Raw genomic sequence first — 21,978 nt, 5'->3', positions numbered from 1 at the left:
CATATGGGATTTTGAGCTTCATAAATAGAGGTATCGAGTACAAAAGTAGAGGTTGTGCTGAACTTTTATAAAACGCTGGTTAAGCCACAACTGCTGGAGTATTGCGTCCAGTTCTGGTCACCGCACTTTAGGAAGGATGTGAAGGCCCTCGAGAAGGTGCAAAGGAGATTTACCAGAATGGTTCCGGGGATGGGGGATCTTAGCTACAAGGACAGGTTGGAGAAGCTGGATTTGTTTTCATTAGAGCAAAGGAGGTTGAGGGGTGATTTGATAGAGGTGTACAAGATTATGACGGGTTTGGATAGGCTAGACGGGGAAAGGCTGTTCCCACTAGTTGATGGTACAAGGACTAGTGGACACGGATTTAAGGTTTTGGGCAAGAGATACAGGGGGGATGTGAGGAAAAACTTTTTTACGCAGCAAGTGGTGATGACCTGGAACTTGCTGCCGATGGCAGTGGTGGAAGTGGAGACACTGAATGTTTTCAAGGGGAGACTGGAATAGGCACTTGAGGGAAATAAACTTGCAGGGCTATGGGGATAGAGCGGGGGAATGGGACTGACTGGATTGCTCTACAGAGAGCCGGTGCGGTCTCGATGAGCCGAATAGCCTCTTTCTGTGCTGTTATGACCGAGTCCCTGAATAGTTTTCTGCCCCCGGCTGCTGGAAAATCGGCATAAAGATGCATGTTCCATTCTGAGGGTGAGGGGCAGGGCAAGAGAGATTTTTTGACTACCTGACCAGAAATAGTGGCTTTGCATCCCTAGCTGGCTTAGTTGACTTGCACTACAAAGTATAACATTATGAAAAACAAAATATTGTATTGACACATTTTTAAAAATTCAGTCTTCATTGTTAGAATTGTGAACACATTCAGTTTAACACTACCATTCGATTGTTGGTAATTAAAAATCTACATCGTTATTGCTATCCATATCCTGTTACAGCTGAATCCTGCATATCTCTACTATTCTGTGTTGTACCCAATTCCTTTGTAATTCCAAGTACCCTATAAAGATGTTCTTGACCACCTCGTTGACCCATTTCCACTCTCCCTACAAACAGTATAATCAAATGACTACAATGCTGATAATAAATATTACTTGGCATCAATCCACTTCCTAGGATAATAGAGATTTGTTGTAGGATTGATAACTACTGTAATGCTGCTATGGAAAATAGTTCCAGTTGTATGCTATTTTAGGAAAATCATCAAAGTATTTATAAAGAATGTCACACTCAAAATTCGGTGCCACACTTGTTTTTTAAATCCAAGGACACATTAGACACAGGAACCAGGATGTCGGTCTCCTCAGTGACTTTACAAATCTCTTAGAAAAAGGGAAAGCTAGGCTTGTGACCTTAAGTCTTAAGAACTGTTAAACTCTGACTTCAACTGTTAAACTCTGACCTCAGCTGTTAAACTCTGACCTCAGCTGTTAAACTCTGACCTCAGCTGGTGTTTAGCTAAGCAACAGAATGATACATTGTGCATTACATAACTTTATTTTTTTGGTTTTAATGCTGGACATTCTTGGGTGCAGCATCACTGACCAGTCCAGTAAGCAGACCTTTGTATCCTTTATGAACCAGAGTGTGCCTTTTCTTGCCCACTATCTAGGTAAATGTGGTGTCAAACAGGGCATCTTTGCCATGTACTCTGGCTCACTGGAATATATCGCGTAGCACCACATGATCTTGAATTTGGTTAACAGAAAGTTATTAGACTGTGGTTCCTGCTGTGAAACACTAGATAAATGTATTGAAAATAATTGGGTAATATAACAGTACTCTTAAATGTATTTACAGTAATTATAAATTTTTATCGGTTTCTCTTAAATGTCAAAAACAACAAAGACATCTCTGACAACCTTCAACAAAAGACTGAACGATGATTACTTACTTCTTACATGAGTACTCATTACCACCAAGTCCTCTGACTAAGTTTGTACACGTGACAGCTTATGACTGACTCTCTGGTTGCAGTTCAACTAAGATATAGTCCAAATTCCTTTGAAGATAGACCAACAATAGGGACATTAAAATTGTATTTATTATAACTACATTTAAGAACATAAGAAATAGGAGCAGGAATAGGTCACTTGGCCCCTCAAGCCTGCTCCGCCATTCAATAAGATCATGGCTGATCTCGGGCTCAAAGCCACTCCCTTATCTTGCAAAAATTTGTCTATCTCCACTTTAAATGTATTTAATGACCCAGCCTCCACAGCTCTCTGGGGCAGAGAATTCCACAAATTTACGACCCTCTGAGAGAAGAAGTTCCTCCTCATCTCAGTTCTAAAAGGGCAACCCTTTATTCTGAGACTGTGCCCCGAGTTCTAGATTTCTCCAAGTGGGGCAACATTCTCTGCATTTACCTGGTCGAGCCCCCTCAGTATCTTATGTTTCGATAAGATCACCTCTCATTCTTCTAAATTCCAATGAGTATAGGCCCAGCCTGCTCAACCTTTCCTCATAAGTCAAACCCCTCATCTCTGGAATTGACCTAGTGAATCGTCTCTGAACTGCCTCCAATGCAAGTACAGGTAGACTATCCTTTATCCGAAAACCTCGGGACCAGCCGTGTTTCGGTTTTCGGAAAATTTCAGATTTCAGAAGGTATTTTATAAAACTGGGAAATTTGTCGCGGGTGGGGGTTGGCGGGGGATCGGGGTCGGCGGGAGGTCGAGGTGGGGGTCGGCGGGGGGGTGGGGGTCGGCGGGGGGTCGGGGGGAGAAAAGAATATCGGACGAGCCGCTGTATTGTTGGGTTCACTCTCCCGGTACCTCCTTCACACTGCCCGGCTCGGCCTGCAATCTCCTACCCAGGAGGGAACTCTGTGACCCTCTGCCCTGCTCAGCGTAAGTCGTGTGCCACTCTGGTCATGTCGTGCGCACGACTTACACTGAACGAAAAAACTTTCGGTTTTTAGAGGTTTTCGGAAGTTCGGATAAAGGATAGTCTACCTGTATATCCTTCCTTAAATAAGGAGACCAAAACTGTACGCAGTACTGCAGGTGTGGTCTCACCAATACCCTGTACAGTTGTAGCAGGACTTCCCTGCTTTTATACTCCAACCCCCTTGAAATAAAGGCCAACATTCCATTTGCCTTTTTGATTACGTGCTATACCTGCATGCTAACTTTTTGTGTTTCATGCATAAGGACCACTAGGTCCCTCTGACCTGTAGCATTTTGTAATCTCTCTCCATTTAAATAATAGTTTGCTTTTTTATTTTTCCTGCCAAAGTGGATAACATAAGAAATAGGAGCAGGAGTAGGCCAATCGGCCCCTCGAGCCTGCTCCGCCATTCAATAAGATCATGGCTGATCTGATCCTAACCGCCAATCTACTATCACAGAACCATCTCCTGAATCTAACAGAATAAGACACACGAAATAGGAGCAGGATCAGGCTACACGGCCCCTGGGCCCGCTCCGCTACCCGCAGGGCCATGACCGAGCCGAACCTAGACTCATGTCCAAATTCCTGCCTACTCCCCGTAACCCTTCATTCCCTTTACTTCTAGGAAACTGTCTATTTCTGTTTTAAATTTATGTAATGATGTAGCTTCTACAGCTTTTTGGGGCAGCATATTCCATGGACCTACCACCCTCTGAGTGAAGTAGTTCCTCCTCATCTCAGTTTTGAAAGAGCAGCCCCTTATTCTAAGACTATGCCCCCTAGTTCTAGTTTCACCCATCATCGGGAACATCCTCCCCGCATCCACCCGATCCAACCCCTTCACAATCTTATATGTTTCAATAAGATCGCCTCTCATTCTTCTGAACTCCAATGAGTAGAGTCCCAATCTACTCAACCTCTCCTCATATGTCCATCCCCTCATCCCCGGGATTAACCGAGTGAACCTTCTTTGTACTGACTCGAGAGCAAGTATGTCCTTTCTTAAGTATGGACACCAAAACTGTACGCAGTATTCCAGGTGCGGTCTTACCAATACCTTGTACAACTGAAGCAATACCTCCCTATTTTTATATTCTATCCCCCTAGCAATGAAAGCCAACATTCCATTGGCCTTCTTAATCACTTGCTGCACCTGCATACTAACCTTTTGAGTTTCGTGCACCAGGACCCCCAGATCCCTTTGTACTTCAGTACTTTCCAGTTTCTTGCCATTAAGATAATAACTTGCTCTACGATTTTTCCTGCCAAAGTGCATAACCTCACACTTTCCAGTATTGTATTCCATCTGCCAAATCTCTGCCCACTTACTTAGCCTGTCTGTGTCCCCTTGCAGGTTTTTTATGTCCTCCTCACTCACTACTTTCCCTCCCATCTTAGTATCATCTGCAAACTTTGATATGTTACACTCGGTCCCCTCCTCCAAATCGTTAATATAGATTGTAAAGAGTTGGGGACCCAGCACTGACCCCTGCGGAACACCACTAGTTACTGATTGCCAGTCTGAGAATGAACCATTTATCCCAACTCTCTGCCTTCTGTTAGATAGCCAATCCTCTATCCATGCCAGAATATTACCCCCAATCCCGTGATTTTTTATCTTAAGCAATAATCTTTTGTGTGGCACCTTGTCAAATGCCTTCTGGAAGTCTAAATACACTACGTCCACTGGTTCCCCTTTATCCACCCTATATGTTACTTTCAAAGAACTCCAGCAAATTTGTCAAACATGACTTCCCCTTCATAAAACCATGCTGACTTTGTCCTATTAAATTATGATGATCCAAATGTCCTGTTACTGTCTCCTTAATAATGGACTCCAAAATTTTACCTACCACAGATGTTAGGCTAACCGGTCTATAGTTTCCAGCCTTCTGTCTACTGCCCTTTTTAAATAAGGGTGTTACATTAGCAGTTTTCCAGTCTGCCGGGACCTTTGCCGAGTCCAGGGAGTTTTGGAAAATTATTACCAATGCATCCACAATCCCTACCGCCACTTCCCTCAAGACCCTAGGATGTAAGTCATCAGGTCCAGGTGATTTATCCGCCTTGAGTCCCATTATTTTACCGAGTACCACTTCCTTAGTGATTTTGATCGTGTTTAGCTCCTCCCCCCTTTAGCCCCCTGTTTGTCCAGTGTTGGGATATCCTTAGTGTCTTCTACTGTAAAGACTGATATAAAATATTCATTGTGTTTTTGCCATCTCCATATTTCCCACCATTAATTTCCCGGTCTCATCCTCTAAGGGACCAACATTTACTTTAGCCACCCTTTTTCTTTTTATATAACTATAAAAACTCTTACAATCTGTTTTTATATTTTTTGCTAATTTACTTTCATAATCTATCTTCCCTTTCTTAATCAATCTTTTTGTTATTTTTTGCTGTCTTTTAAAGTTTTCCCAATCCTCGATCCTCCCACTAGATTTGGCTACCTTATAGGCCCTTGTTTTTAGTCAAATACTATCCTTAATTTCTTTACTTAGCCACGGATGGCTGCCTTTTCTTTTACACCCTTTTCTTCTCAGTGGAATATATTTTTTTTGGAAGTTGTAAAATAACTCCTTAAATGTACACCACTGATCATGTATCGTCTTATCCTTTAATCTATTTTCCCAATCCACTCTACTCAATTCCGCTCTCATACCTTCATAGTCTCCTTTATTCAAGCTTAGCACGCTTGTTTGAGATCCAACCTTCTCACCCTCTAATTGAATATGGAATTCAACCATGTTATGGTCACTCATTCCAAGGGGATCCTTTACTAGGATGTTTTTAATTAATCCTGTCTCGAAACCTCGCACTTTCCCACATTATGCTCCATCTGCCAAATGTTTGCCCACTCACCTAGCCTGCCTATATTCCTTTGCAGATTCTGAGTCCACTGCACAACTTGCTTTCCCACCCATCTTTGTATCATCCAAGTCATTAATGTAGATTGTAAATAGGTGGGGCCCCAGCACCGATCCTTGTGGCAGCCCACTAGTTACCGTTTGCCAACCAGAAAATGACCCATTTATCCCGACTCTCTGTTAGTTAGCCAATTCTCTATGCATGCTAATATATTACCCCCAACTCTGTGAGCACTTATCTTATGCAGTAACCTTTTATGTGGCACCTTATCGAATGCCTTCTGGAAATCCACATCCACTGGCTCACCCTTGTCCACCCTGCTTATTTCATCCTCAAAGAACTCCAGCAAATTTGCTAAACATGATTTCCCTTTCCTAAAACCATGCTGACTCTGTTTGACTGCAGTATGTTTTTCTAAATGCCCTGCCACTTCTTCCTTAATGAAGGACTCCAGCATTTTCTCAACGACAGATGTTAGGCTAACTGGTCTATAGTTTCATGCTTTCGGTCTCCCTCCTTTCTTAAATAGGGGTGTTACATTAGCGGTTTTCCAATCCGCTGGGACCTCGCCAGAGTCCAGGGAATTTTGGTATATTGCAACCAATGCATCCACTATCTCTGCAGCCACTTCTTTTAAGACCCAGGGATGCAGGCCATCTGGTCCAGGGGACTTGTCGTCTTTTAGTTCCATTATCTTACCGAGTACTTTTTCCTTAATGATAGTGATTGTCTTTAGTTCCCCGCTCCCTGTGGCCCCTTGATTATCCATTATTGGGATGTTGTTGGTGTCTTCTACAGTGAAGACAGATGCAAAATATTTGTTCAGACTCTCTGCCATTTCCCCATTCCCCATTATTAATTCCCCAGTCTCATCCTCTAAGGGACCAAGTTTACTTTAGCTACCCGCTTCCTTTTTATATACCTGTAGAAGCTCTTACTATCTGTTTTAATGTTTCTTGCCAGCTTACTCTCATAATTCATCTTCCCCCTCTCATTCTTTTTAGTCATCCTTTGCTGGTTTTTTAAAATTTCCCAATCCTCTGGTCTCCCACCAATCTTGGCAACATTGTATGCCTTCATTTTCAATTTGATACCATCCTTTACTTCCTTAGTTAGCCACGGATGGTGCCCCCTTCTCTTAAAATCTTTCTTTCTCACTGGAATATATTTTTGTTTAGTTATGAAATATCTCCTTAAATGTCTGCCACTGCATTTCAACTTTCTTACCCTTTAATTTATTTTTCCAGCCCACTTTAGCCAGTTCTGCCCTCATGCCATTATAATTGCCTTTGTTTCAGATCAGGACACTGGTTTGGGATACAACTTTCTCACCCTCCAACTGAATTTGAAATTCAACCATGCTATGATCACTCTTTCCTAGAGGATCCTTTACTATGAGATTGTTTATTAATTCTGTCTCACTACATAGTACCAGATCCAAGATAGCCTGCTCCCTGGTTGGTTCCATTACATACTGTTCTAAGAAAACATCCCGGATGCACTCCATGAACTCCTCCTCCAGGCTACCATGGCCAATTTGATTTGTCCAATCAATATGGAGATTAAAATCACCCATGATTATTACTGTACCTTTTTTACAGGCCTCCATTATTTGTTGATTTATACTCTGTCCAACAGCATTGCTTCTGTGCGGGGGCCTGTAGACTACGTCCACCAGAGACTTTTTCGCCTTATTATTTTTTATCTCCACCCAAACCGATTCTACATCTTGATCTTGAGCGGGCAGGCAACACAGCCTTCGGGACTTGCACTCTCGGCTGCAGAGAACAGTATCTAGCCCCCTCACTATACTGTCCCCAATCACTACAACATTTCTTTTTGCTCTCCCCCCCCCGCCCCACTTGAACGGCTCCCTGTACCACGGTGCTGTGGTCAGTTTGCTCATCCTCCCTGCAGTCCCTGGCCTCATGCACACGGAGCAAGAATCTCGTACCTGTTGGACAAGGCCAAGGGCTGAGGCTCCTCCACCACTACCTCCTGGATCCCAATACCTGCTTCGCTTGTAGTCACACCCTCCTATCCCTGACCATGGGCCAAATTGGAAGTAATTATTCGAGTGGGTGTGACTGCCTCCTGGAACATAGTGTCCAGGTAACGCTCCCCCTCCCCCTCCCTAATGTGTCGCAGTGTCTGAAGCTCGGACTCCAGCTCATCAACTCTGAGCCGAAGTTCCTCGAGCAGCCAACTTTTGCTGCAGATGCGGTCGCCTTGGACCTCAATGGTGTCCACCAGCTCCCACATAAAACAACAACAACACATTGCCTGGTCTCCCATCTCAATTAATTAATTATTTTTAAATTTTGGAACACATCTTTTAATCTACACCAAGGCACTTAAATTTAGACGCTCAAGTTTGGGGAGAAATAGAGAAATACTCACCAACCAATCACTTACCTGCTTTCTGGTGACGTCACACTTCGATTACTTTTTACTTCTTTACACTCAGCGGTCCTTTGTATCTCAGCCTGCTCCCGCTGCTTTTGAACTCACCCGGGTTTTGGCACTCTCACTCTGCTCCCGCTGCTTTTGAACTCTCCCGGGTTTTGGCGCGCTCGCTCTGCTCCCGCTGCTTTTGAACTCTCCTGGGTTTTTAGGTAATCAAACATTCAGAAGATTCAAAACCGTCAAGTATTGCTATCAAAGAAACATAACTTTAAAAAGATCTGGAGGTACTACTTTTTTGACTTGAATAGCCTCACCTTCTACCTATAACCAAAGCATCTTGTCCCACATGAATGTTACAAAAACAATCCAATTCATCCTCATCAGTAGCTGTGTTAAATACAATAGACAGACAATCGGGGACACAATGTAGGTCTGTCATATCAATATCAAAAAGCCGGTGCTATTTTTCTTTAAGCGAGTCTTAATTTTAATCCTGTGTGTACCATAACTTGTCTCGTTATCCAATTAATAACATCAGATAAAAGTACTTCATTTTTGTCACATCACAATATATGGTCCATATAAAACAGCGCATTGGCTAACTTACTATGAGCACCACAAGAGATTAAATAATTTTAGTATAATTGCACCAGTTTAAGACATAAAAGGATCTTCCTCTTTTATTTCTTCTTGGGAACATCCGAGATATCTTATGGAAAACTACAAGCCCTCAATTACCAATCATTATTTAGAATAAAATATGCCATATTCACACATTGAATCATTTACAAAATAATTATATTCTGAAAATAGTAATACAACACATGTGCTTACATTGTAGGGAAAGCATATCCTCACTGACAGGAAGTTATATAACTGGAAGATGAACATATTGTAATGTTCAACACTTTTTACCATCTGGCATAATGCATCATGACTGTATAGGACAGGCTGGATGGACCAGTTGGTCCTTTCCTGTCCGACTCTTGTATATTCATATGTATCTGATTTAATAGGAGCATTGACCGAACCCCATATATAGAGAAATCCTTGCCCTTTTGGATGCAAATGACACTTATGCAGGCTCACCTGAGGAGGAGAAAAGAACTTAGAATTAAAAAATATTTGTGCAACATCTCCTGCAATGCCCATCGTTAGAGGAACCCTGCACTGTTGCAGATCTTGCCGAATCCAACAACAAGGCGCAAAAATGTGTCCAGTTCTGGCTGGGCTATGTATAGACTGTGGACACAATAAGAAGAAGAAGTTATAGATTCTGTTTTAAAGCTACACACACTGTCCACTTGGTAGTACATGATTGTGTCAAATGCTAAAATAAACGGATTCCTTTTTTCACCAAAATTACCACCATTTTCATAAAGAAATCAAGAATTCCACTGGATGGTTAAGACGAAAGAATATGCTGGACAAATACAAACTAATTTTGTTTTTGAAATTTGTAGGAGGAAGCCAGACAAAAGTACGTTGCCCTCATAGGAACATTGGCTTCTGCAGAGGCCCCCACCCAGAGTGAAGTCATCGCCACAGGAGATGTGAAGTCACCATTCCAGACAATAAATGTCACAACTGAAAACAACATCACCACTATTCTTCTAAACAGGCCAGCTAAAAAAAATGCTATTTCCATTACGGTAAGATTAATATGATTTATTGGTTTATTGAATCTCAATAGTAGCTAATGGTTATATCAATGTTTTAATCTTTTGTTACATCCATGGATATCTGGTGTATCGCAGAAGGCCAGTCAATATTAATGGAATGTATATTTGAAGTATTACAGTATATTTAACCCTTCCCGGAACTCCATGTTTGTATCCCTCCAATCATGTTTCCGCCCTTGCCACAGCACTGAAACAGCAAAGTCACAAATTTACATCCTATGTGACTGTGACCGTGGTAAACTATCCCTCCTCATCCTTCTTTACCTGGCTGTAGCCTCGGACATGGTTGACCAAACCCCCCTCCTCCAGCGCCTCCTCTGTTGTCCAGCTGGGCGCGTCTGCCCTTGCCTGGTTCCGTTCCTATCTATCCAGTTGTAGCCAGAGAATCATCTGCAATGGCTTCTCTTCCCACTCCCGCACCATTACCACTGAAGTCACCCAAGGATCTATCCTTGGCCTCGCCTGTTTCTCATCTACATGCTGCCCCTCGGCAACATCATAGGAAAACACAATGTCAGGTTCCAGGCGTATGCTGACGACACCCAGCACTACTTCACCACCACTTCTTTCAACCCCTCCACTGCCCCCAGTTTGTCACACTGCTTGTCCGACATCCAGTATTAGATGAGCAGAAATTTCCTCCAATTAAATATTGGGAAGGCCGAAGCCTTGGTCTTCGGTCCCCGCTACAAACTCCGTTCTCTAGACACCAACCCGTCACTCTCCCTGGCCACTGGCTGAAGCTGAACCAGACCTCTCGTTAGCTTGGCATCCTATTTGAGCTGAGCTTCCAACCCCATATCCTCTCCATCTCCCATCTCCGCCCCTGCCTTAGCAAATCTGCTGCTGAAACCCTCAGCCATGCCTTTGTTACCTCTAGACACGACTATTCCAATGATCTCCTGGCTGGCCTTCTACCTTGCACCCTCTGTAAATTTAAGCTCACCCAAAACTCTGCTGCCCGTATCCTAAATCACACCAACCCCTGTGCTCACTGACCTACATTGGATTCCAGTCCAGCAACATCTCGATTCTAAAATTCTCATCGTTGTTTTCAAATCCCTCCATGGCCTGGCCCCTTCCTATCTTTGTAACCTTCTCCAGCCCCACAACCCATGAGATCTGTGCACTCCTCCAATTCTGGCCTCTTGCACATTCCCGATTTTAAATCGCTCCACCATTGGCAGACGTGCCTTCAGCTTCTATCTATAAAACACTTCTTACAGCAACTGACACCACAGAACCCAAGAAGGTCTCTACAGAAGACCCAAATTTGTAACTGGCACGTTTTGTTTGCTGTTGGTAAATGCCACTCTGCTTCCTGTTTCAGTAACTTCAACTCCGTCCAATTTGTAAACCATTTCCTACAATAGTGTAATATTTTTGCCAAGTATTTTGTTTGGAATGCCAATTCATTTGAAAGTAGTATACTTGTAATAACTTATCAATTGTAGTGGAGGGTACTACAATATATTTATTTTGTCAACATGTGATACTTGGACTGGAATCACTTCCACTATACCTGAACATTGCCAATGTAATTTCTGAGGGAATTATAGAGGAACGAATACTAGAACATTTGTTTTTATGGTACTATTTTCCCACCTGAGCTGTAAATAAATATGCACCATTTGTATAGCTGCACTGCAGTCTCGTTTCAGGTTCAAATGACCATTATAAACCAGGTTTTATGGTTTAACTCAAACTCTGATTATATTACTGCCTTATAATCTCGAAGCATCCATGACTTTTATTTATATCAATATTGTACAAGTAATGGCCCGCAATTTGTGGTCAGCGGCGAAGCAGAGGCATTCGCCACTGGCCCCCAAAGTAAACTTCCCACAAAGATCTTGCGAGATCTGTGGCAAGAATTTTGGGTTTTCCAACGCATAATTGAAATCAACGCAAGTTAATGGGGATTCCCAGTGAAGAGCTGCTGTGACGTCAACAAACTGTCTAAGCAGTCAATCAAAATGTTAGAGAGAGCGAAACAACGATTGGCGCTCTCGCATGGGGAAAAGGCAAACCTGAAATAAAGATGAACAAAAATGTTTAATTTTTATTAAAATGGATTAATTTGACACTCCACAAAATTTAAATTAGTTTTTCAGGGCCATAACCTTTGTTTAGCAGTCAATACGCTGCTAAATTCCCAGTTACACCTAATCGAAAACGCTCTAACTTTAAATGGGGTTATTCTGCCCTTGCAGCGCGTTCCTATGCAGAGCTAGACAGGTAGCTAACAACTTGATATCTTCCCATAAAAATCACAAGGCTTGACTTTTCTTGTAAACTTTACTGAAAGATTCTTATTGTGAAACTGAAATACAATACAGAAATGGAAGCATACATTAGTACACAAACACATAACTGATATGCATACACAAACTTAGGTAAGCCTGAGCAACACAGTACATTTGGCATGTAACTTGCCAAAACACGTGAAAACACAGCTTACTGTGAATATACATTTAGCAAACTGAAAGGCATTCTCTTACATTCACTTTAAATTAGCCCTGTACATAGTGCATCAAAATACAGCTACAAGCTAGATACAGAGAGCGAGCAATTTACGGCTAGTTGTGTAGGTTTGCTTACAGAGAAAGGTTACAGACTAACATTTTCTGCAAAATATAGTGTACACTAATCATCTATAACATTCTCAAGTACTCACAGACAAATAGTGTCCAAGGCCGAAGCGTAACAAGAAAATAACTGCAAGACCATGTGTCGAGCTGCAGGTCTTGTGATATATCGTAATTTACTTTACAGCACTTACTTTACTGCGCTTGCTAGGTACCAAATATCCACTAGGTGGCGGCACACAATGGGAATCGACCCAAGTTAATTAAACCCCTGAATTAACTTGAAAACCAATATAACTTCCAAAAGGAAGGCAGCACAGGGGTATTTAACAGCGGAAGAGCTGAAGTTTTCGTCAGTTTCCATGATTTGACAGATTACTTCGATTCCTGGCTCTGGGGAGGGGGTGCACAGCGCAGCCTCTATCGAAGCAGTGAATGACCAACCGCAACTTCAGGATTTCCGCGTTGGGCTGCACATGCGCTAAATCCTGAAGTTGCGGTTAGTTTCAAAGGCGAAATGACGGCAAACGCTGCCAGTTTGCCGTCATCAGGACAGCACATTCCGGGCCAATATTTCTTGTCCTACAAGGAATATTTTGAGTGTAATAATACCTATGGCATAGTTTGTCCAAACTTTTCCCTCCAGTTTTTTCCTCTAACCTTCCTCTTCTCCTGAAGCATTGGCTACTGTTTCACAAGCAATAGTCAGGTTCTGATGCCTTGTCCAAGTAACCATGCATCATAAGCAAGTCAAGGCAGTAAGAATCTTGGGGGAGGGGCTATACACTCACTCACTTACTCCTTTAACAGTGGTCGTGGCACAGTAATAAGGAGAAGGAACTCTGTTTTAAATTCCTCCTCCATGGCTCATGAGAGAGCTGATTCATAATGCTACACTACAATCCCAGCTGAGATCAGTTAACTTGGGACCAACCAGAACTCTGGGACCACCTTGGTTTGTATTGTTCAATACAGCAGCAGATCCTCCATTTACCCAGTGTCACCCATGTTTTTTTTTAATGTACTTCAAGGAGGAGTATCGAACAATTGAAGGTAATTTTTTCCCCTCAGCAGACCATGTGACCTGACTCCTTTCCATAGTGTGTGGTTACCATCTCTTTTAAAATATGCTGGGGCAGATTTTTCACTTCAACGTCGGGGCATAAGAGCTTGGCGGGACAGAATCTTTATCGCTGTATCAGGCATAAACTGCTTGGTCTATTTGTTTTAATGCATGGAAAAGCGGGAGTGTTTTGTGCCTGATTGTGTAACAGGTGCTTCTATCTGCCTAGCTCGTACACCTGTGTGCTGAAGAGGAAAATCTCTCCTGTTGTTTTTAAAATATAATAACGATGGGTACATGACTGGTGATAATGTCGTGGTCTGTGGATAGACTGGCTTGATGAGCTGATTAGGGTATTCTCATTTCATGTTTTCTTTATATTCTTGATCAGATATGATGTTTTGGACTCTGCATTGTCATCCAATACACAAAAAATACTTGAAGGGAGCTCGCATAGCTGAGTTAAGGAATGTAACCAATTTCATGCAAAAGGACTATATCTTACAGCACTTCCATAACCGGTGCACATCCTGTTCACACATTATTTACCTCCACTCTTTTAAATTGGCTGAGAATATAAACTGTTCAAGCTCTTACGGCTCTAAAGCTACCATAATTATAGGGAACGTTTTATGAATCAAAATTAATTGCTGAAAATCTTTGCAGTATGTGCTCCCAGTGCATGAATCTCCACCCAGGAAGTGCAGATTAAACCCCGTATGAGTATTATACCTCAAACCTGCACATTTGTGCCGACTCCTGTTGGGCAGAAATTCCATCCCCACATCTTTTCCTTCCTCTTTCTCTAGAATACAACTTAACAGATTCATCCAAAAAAATACAGAACCAATCTTTGCACTAGAGAGATGAAGACATCAGTTCCCTCTCCACTTCAATCAAATACGAATAGATCTCCCATGCCATTAGAATGCTAATAGGTCTCTCCATGCACAGGAAGCCAACAGCTGTACTGGTTTAAGTTAGTGTTTGAAGTAGAAAGTGGAAGCTCTCAGTAATTCTACATGTAAAAATGCACATGAAGAAACAGCTCATCTGTTGTTAGACACCTCTGAATACACCATACTTTGCTGTGCCAGGGCATCCAACGGTGTCTGCCATTAGTTAGACTTGCCCTTGCACGTTTAAAATCATAAAATGGTTACAGCAAAGAAGGAGGCCATTTGGCCTGTCGAGCCCGTGCTGGCTCTCCAAGAGCACTTCAGCTCGTCCCACTCCCCCATCCTTTCCCCATAGCCCTGCAAATCTTTTTCCTTCAGGTACTTATCCAATTCCCTTTTGAAAGCGACGATTGAATCTGTCTCCACCACCCTTTCAGGCAGTGCATTCCAGATTCTAACCACTCGCTGCGTAAAAAAGTTTTTCCTCATGTCACCTTTGGTTCTTTTGTCTTAAATCTGTGTCCTCTGGTTCTTGATCCTTCCGCTAATGAGAACAGTTTCCCTCTATCTACTCTGTCTAGACCCCTCATGATTTTGAATGCCTCTATCAAATCTCCTTTCAACCTTCTTTGCTCTAAGGAGAACAACCCCAGCTTCTCTATTCTATCCACGTAACTGAAGTCCCTCATTCCTGGAATCATTCTCGTAAATCTTTTCTGCACCCCCTTTAAGGCCTTCACATGCTTCCTAAAGTGCAGTGCCCAGAATTGAACACAATATGCCAGTTGAGGCTGAGCCAGTGTTTTATAAAGGTTCATCCTAACTTCCTTGCTTTTGTCCTCTATGCCCCTATTTATGAAGCCCAGTATCCCGTATGCTTTTTTAAACTACTTTCTCAACCTGCCCTGCCACCTTCAACGATTTGTGCACATATACCCCCAGGTCTCTCTGTTCATGCACCCCCTTTAGGATTGTACCCTTTAGTTTATATTGCCTCTCCTCGTTCTTCCTACCAAAATGTATCACATTGCACTTTTCTGCGTTAAATTTTATCTGCCACGTGTCCGCCCATTTCACCAGCCTGTCTGTGTCTTGAAGTCTATCACTAATCCTCCTCACTGTTCACTGTACTTCCAAGTTTTATGTCATCTGCAGATTTTGAAACTTTATCCTGTACTCCCAAGTCCAAGTCATTAATATATATCAAGAAAAGCGGTGGCCCTAGTACCGACCCCTGGGGAACACCACTATATACCTTCCTCCAGTCCGAAAAACATCCATTCACCACTACTCTCTGTTTCCTGTCACTTAGCCAATTTCGTATCCATGCTGCCACTGTCCCTTTTATTCCATGGGCTTCAATTTTGTTGGCAAGCCTATTATGTGGCAATTTATCAAATGCCTTTTGGAAATCCATATACACCACGTCAACCACATTGCCCTCATCAACCCCCTCTGTTACCTCTTCAAAAAAACACGATCAAGTTAGTTGAACATGATTTGCCTTTAACAAATCCATGCTGGCTTGCTTTCCTTAATTAATCCACACGTGTCCAAATGACTGTTAACTTTGCCCCTGCTTATCGTTTCTAAAAGCTTCCCCACTGCCGGGATTAAACTGACTGGCTTGTAGTTGCTGGGATTATCCTTACACCCATTTAATGTGTATTCCCTTTCCTTGTTGGCCCTCCCCAAATGCATTACCTCACGTTTCTCCAGATTGAATTTCATTTGCCACTGTTCTGCCCACCTGACCAATTTATTGATATCTTACTGCAGTATGCAGCTTCCTTCTTCAGTATCAACCACACAGCCGATTTTAATATCATCTACAAACTTAATCATACCCCCTATATTCAAGTCTAGATCATTGATATATACCACAAAAAGCAAGGGACCTAGTACTGAGCCCTGTGGAACCCCACTGGAAACAGCCTTCCAGTCACAAACACCCGTCAACCATTAGCCTCTGCTTCCTGTCTCCGAGCCAGTTTTGAATCCAACTTGACATTTTGCCCTGGATCCCATGGGCTTTTAACTTCGTGACCAGTCTGCCATGTGGAACCTTATCAAAAGCCTTGCTAAAGTCCATATACACTACATCAAACTCACTACCCTCATCTACCCTCCTTGTTACCTCCTCAAAAAATTCAATCAAGTTTGTCAGACACGACCTTCCCTTAACAAATCCGTGCTGACTATCCTTGATTAATCCCTGTCTTTCGAAATGAAGATTTATCCTGTCCTTCAGAATTCCTTCCAATAATTTCCCCACCACCGAGGTTAGGCTGACTGGCCTTTAATTACTCGGTCTACCCTTTTCTCCCTTTTTAAACAAGGGTACCACATTAGCAGTCCTCCAGTCCTCCGGCACCACACCTGAATCCAGAGAGGATTTTAAAATGATGGTCAGGGCCTCTGCTCTTTGCTCTTTTCCTTCGCTTAACAGCCTGGGATACATTTCATCCGGGCCTGGGGATTTATCCACTTTTAAAGCTGTTAAACGCCTTAATACTTCCTCTCTCACTGATTATTTCACACTCCTCCTCCCTGATAGCGATGTCTGCTTCGCCCCTCTCCTTTGTGAAAACAGACGCAAAGTATTCATTAAGAACCCTACCAACATCTCCCGCCTCCACACACACATTATCCTCATGATCTCTAATTGGCCCTACCCTTTCTTTAGTTATCCTCTTACTCTTAATATATTTATATAAAACATCTCCCTTTTGGTCCCTAATCAGCCCACCCCTCCTCTTACTACCCGTTTATTATTTATATGCCTATAGAAGACTTTTGAATTCCCTTTTATGTTAGGTTTTTACATTTATTGCATCACAGGTTTCTGAAATGCGAGCTTGTAACGTCGCAGCGAGGGAAACGACATCTGGGACCTGAGTGAACAGGAAAAGCAACTGTGTATCTCCTTAACCAATCAGATTGCAAGATTGTAAAATTAATAGCGGAAGGACGTGTTGTGTATGTACCTTTAAGGGAATAACTGGTCTCAGACTGCAGTACCGGCAGTGACCACCCCTGTATAAAAGGCCCTAGCAGGCTTCTGTAGTTTCAGTTTCCAGGTTGTCTCCATCCAGTAAAGACTTGTTATAATCAACTCCTGCAGTCCGTGTCTCAATTATACACGGACATAATACTGGCGACGAGTAAGAAACGAACTTACCTGCAACTCGGCAGCACCTCGGACGACGTTATTGAAGGTCGAAGCCAGAAGAAAGAAAAAAAAATAATCCAAAGAAACTCGAGAAATGGGCGTCGACCGTGGGCAACCGCCCTCCAAATCATCGAATTGAAAAGTGCAGGAGAGACTGTCGAGAGCCAGGCTTGGTCTCCAGTCTGTGGTTTCCCAGCTAATCGGGCTGGTGGCAGGTAGTGCACTGATCGTTCCTGGGCTGCGGCGGGCTAGAGCTCGATCGGGTGGCTCTGCAACGGGGCTGGGCAGCGAGTCGGGAAGCAAAGAGAGAGAGAGAGGGTGGAGCACACAGGGCGCGGACGGTGCTTCGCAGCCGGGCAACGTTCGGACCTAAGAAGAGGGAGGGAAGTGTCCCAGAGGGTCCGCTCCACGACGGGAACGGTTCTTCAATTAACGGAGCAAATATTGAAGCGCGATAGTAAAATAAATATAATCGCCAGCAACAGCGTTGGCAGCAGCGGCAGCGGCGGGAAAGCGCGGGAGGCGCCATCTTAACTCGGCGTGGACGAAGGCAAAGCGTGGGAGGCGCCATCTTAGATTTTCAAGATGCCGAAGACTGGCGATATCACTGCCTTTGATAATGCAATAGAAGACTGGACCACGTATGTGGAAAGAGTCGAGGTATATTGTGAGGCAAACGAAATAGCCGATGAGAAAAAGGCATCGGTATTGCTAAATTTAATGGGCGCAAGAACGTACGGCCGATTGCGGGACCTGATTACTCCAGCCAAACCAAAGGCGAAGAGTTTTAACGAAATTGTTGCTATCTTACAGGAACACCTAAATCCTACACCGCTGCTGATAGCAGAAAGATTTAAATTCCACAGGAGAAATCAGCATAAAAATGAGAGCAATACTGATTACCTTACGGAACTACGCAAGCTATCAAAGCACTGCCAGTTCGGAGCAGGACTGGCAGATACCTTATGGGACAAATTCGTCTGTGGACTCCTGAGTGAAGGAACCCAGAAGAGGTTACTCTCAGAGAAAGAGCTGACGCTAGATAAGGCTTTCAGCGTGGCAGTATCGTACGAAGCAGCAGCAAGGGGAGCTGCGGAAATACAACAAAAGCCACAGGAATATGGCACCCACGAAATGACACGGGGATTTGCAAAATGTTATCGCTGCGGCAGAACAAACCATGACCAGAAGGACTGCTGGTCCAAGGACAAAATATGCAGGCAATGCGGAAAGATGGGACACGTTGCACGAGTTTGCAGATCTGGGAAGAAGACCAACGACAACAAAAAGGCTACTAAGGAACCGTACAGGAAAGTACAAAAGATGACGGACAGTAGTTCCGAAGACCAGATGAGCGATAGTGAATCCGGGAACAAGAGACTAAGCTGTCTCAAACTTCACAACGTAATCGCAAAAGAGGATCACCGAACCATTTGGGTCACCCTCACGATAGCAGGGTCCCAAGTCAAAATGGAATTGGATACAGGATCAGCTCTAACCGTCATGAATCGACGAGACTACGAGCGGCTATTCTCACACATACCCTTGAGAGAGACATCCATTGTCTTGAAGACGTATACGGGGCAAAAAGTATACCCCAGAGGAAAAATAAGGGTGCCTGTCGAATACAACGGCAAGAAAATACGGAAATTGTGTCTCTACATTCTGCAAGATGGTGGACCACCGTTATTGGGACGTGAATGGATCAGAAAGATAAGTTTAGACTGGCACTCCATTCAGGCACTGACGGTGGCTGGTAAAAAGGATGACGACGTCACTCCTGGACGATTGTCAACAATCTTAGCTGACGCCAAAGAGGTATTTCAACAAGAACTGGGCACTCTTAAAGGCGTAACCGCCTCGATAAACATAGAGGAGAATGCAATTCCCAAGTTTTTCAAAGCAAGACCGGTACCATATGCAATTCGCCCAGCCGTCGAGGCAGAGCTGGAGAATCTGGAGAAGGCAGGCGTGTTATCTAAGGTAGACTGGAGCGAGTGGGCGACACGCATCATTCCTGTCATGAAGAAAACGTTAAACAATAAGTCTGAGGAGCCAAGGAAGGTTTGCATCTGTGGGGACTTCAAGGTGACGGTGAACCCAGTCCTTCACACAGTACAATATCCTCTTCCAAGAATAGAAGATATCTTCGCCTCACTATCTGGAGGGAAGCGTTTTACAAAAATTGACCTAGCACAAGCATATTTGCAGATGGAGGTTGAAGAATCCTCTAGGAAGTATCTCACGATAAACACTCACAAAGGTCTTTACCAGTATAATCGACTGGTATTCGGAGTAGCATCAGCTCCGGCGATATGGCAAAGAGCGATGGAACAAGTCCTGCAAGGGATTCCGGGGACTCGGTGTTACTTGGACGACATCCTAGTGACAGGTGAAGATAACCGTGAACACCTTGCCAACCTAGAGCAGGTGCTCACTAGACTACGTGAACATGGGCTACGAGCCAATCGCCCTAAGTGCGAGTTTTTTAAGAAACAGATATCGTATTGTAGCCACGTGATTGATGAAGAGGGGTTGCATAAGTCCCCTGACAAAATTGAAGCACTCCAGCGCCTGAAAATGTGTCGCAACTGAGGTCATTCCTCGGATTGGTGAATTACTACCATAAGTTTTTTGCCGAATTTGTCCACAATTCTGCATCCACTGAACGCCCTACTACGAACGGGAGTAGCATGGAAATGGAGCGATGAATGTAAGCGGGCCTTTCAGAAGAGTAAGGACCTAATCACTTCAAGAGAAGTATTGGCTCACTACAACCCATCACTACAACCCATCACTACCGATAAGACTGGCATGTGATGCGTCTCCCTATGGTGTTGGGGCGGTACTGTCACATAAATTCCTTGATGGTTCAGAGAGGCCGATAGCTTTTGTGTCACGCTCGTTAACTTCAGCCGAGCGTAACTACGCCCAGATTGACAGAGAGGCCCTCAGCCTGGTGTGGGGGGTGAAGAAGTTCAATCACTACCTGCACGGTCAGAAATTTACTCTACTAACTGATCATCAACCTCTCGTCTCCATTTTCAACCCTCAGAAGGGCATACTGATAATGACGGCACAACGGCTACAGAGGTGGTCCCTTTTCCTAGGGGCACACCAATATGACATCAAGTACAAAGGAGCTAAACAGCATGGGAATGCTGATGGATTGTCGCGCCTACCGTTGCCGACGGTGGAAGAAGAACTGGCAGTGGATCCAGTGGAGTTATTCCACTCGACTATAGTCGAATGTCTCCCTGTGACGAATGCAAATATAGAAAAGGAAACACGAAATGACCCGACACTCTCCTGGGTCTATGATTTAACGGTGAAGGGATGGCCAGCACATGGCGACCCACTGCTGCCAGCATTCTCGCCGAGAAGAGAACAGCTGTCAGTGTGCAGAGGAACCTTGATGTGTGGATGCAGAGTAGTAATTCCACCCAAATTGAAGGATGGAGTGCTCAATGAGCTTCATGAGGGTCATCTGGGAGGGGTAAAAATGAAGAACTTAGCCAGAGCGTTTGTGTGGTGGCCGGGAATCGATAGAGAAATCGAAGAGATGACCAAGAGCTGTACAGGATGCCAGAAGGTCCAAAACGCCCCACCACAAGCCCCTCTACATCCATGGGAGTGGCCCTCATCTCCATGGCAAAGGGTGCACATTGATTTTGCTGGTCCTTTTATGGACTCGATGTTTTTAATTGCGGTGGATGCACATTCAAAGTGGCCAGAGGTAATAAAAATGTCCTCAACCACCACAGAAAAAACTATCACAGTCTTACGAACCATATTCGCCAGGAATGGGCTGCCTGAACAGATTTGCTCTGACAATGGACCACAGTTTGTGTCTGAAGAGTTCCGGAGGTTCTTAAAGAACAATGGCGTTAAGCATTACACATCCGCCCCATATCATCCAGCCACTAATGGATTGGCCGAGAGGTTTGTTCAAACATTCAAGAAGGCTATCAAGGCAATGTGTAATGAAGATATACCCCTACAACACAAGGTGGATAACTTCTTGTTTGCCTACCGGAATGCGACACATGCGGTTACCAACCAAACTCCAGCCATGATGTTCTTCAATCGAAGACTACGATGCCGCTTGGATTTGGTTAAGCCAAACGTCCGAAGAGATGTGGAGAACAGGCAGTTTCAGAATATGAATGAAAGGCCGACCAGGAGTTTTAAGATAGGTCAACCAGTTTTGGCCCGGGACTACCGCACAGAGAAATGGCAGCCAGGAACGATCTGTACACGGCAAGGACCTCTAATGTATACCGTGGACGTTGGAGAAAGCATTGTAAGACGCCATGCTGACCAGATTCTAGAGTCACTGGGAAACGTCAACTCCACACCACGATCTGATACACCTGGCGATGAAACCGAAGTA

General features: G+C 43.8%; 1 protein-coding gene across 3 annotated transcripts in view; it reads left to right on the top strand.

Moving 5' to 3' along the window:
- eci2 (enoyl-CoA delta isomerase 2) overlaps positions 1–21,978 on the top strand; it is a 223,367-nt gene that overhangs the window by 125,891 nt on the left and 75,498 nt on the right. For all 3 annotated transcript variants that reach the window (XM_085989230.1, XM_085989228.1, XM_085989229.1), the window contains one exon: positions 9,645–9,833. In XM_085989230.1, the coding sequence (XP_085845356.1) occupies positions 9,645–9,833 (189 nt within the window). The remainder of the gene's footprint in view (positions 1–9,644; positions 9,834–21,978) is intronic.

This window comes from Somniosus microcephalus, chromosome 5, assembly GCF_052327205.1.
Source record: "Somniosus microcephalus isolate GS21.2 chromosome 5, FLI_Smic_1.0, whole genome shotgun sequence".
Classification (NCBI taxonomy): Eukaryota; Metazoa; Chordata; class Chondrichthyes; order Squaliformes; family Somniosidae; genus Somniosus; species Somniosus microcephalus.
The sequence above is the reverse complement of the archived record's forward strand: the minus strand, read 5'-3'. Positions and strand labels throughout refer to the sequence as shown.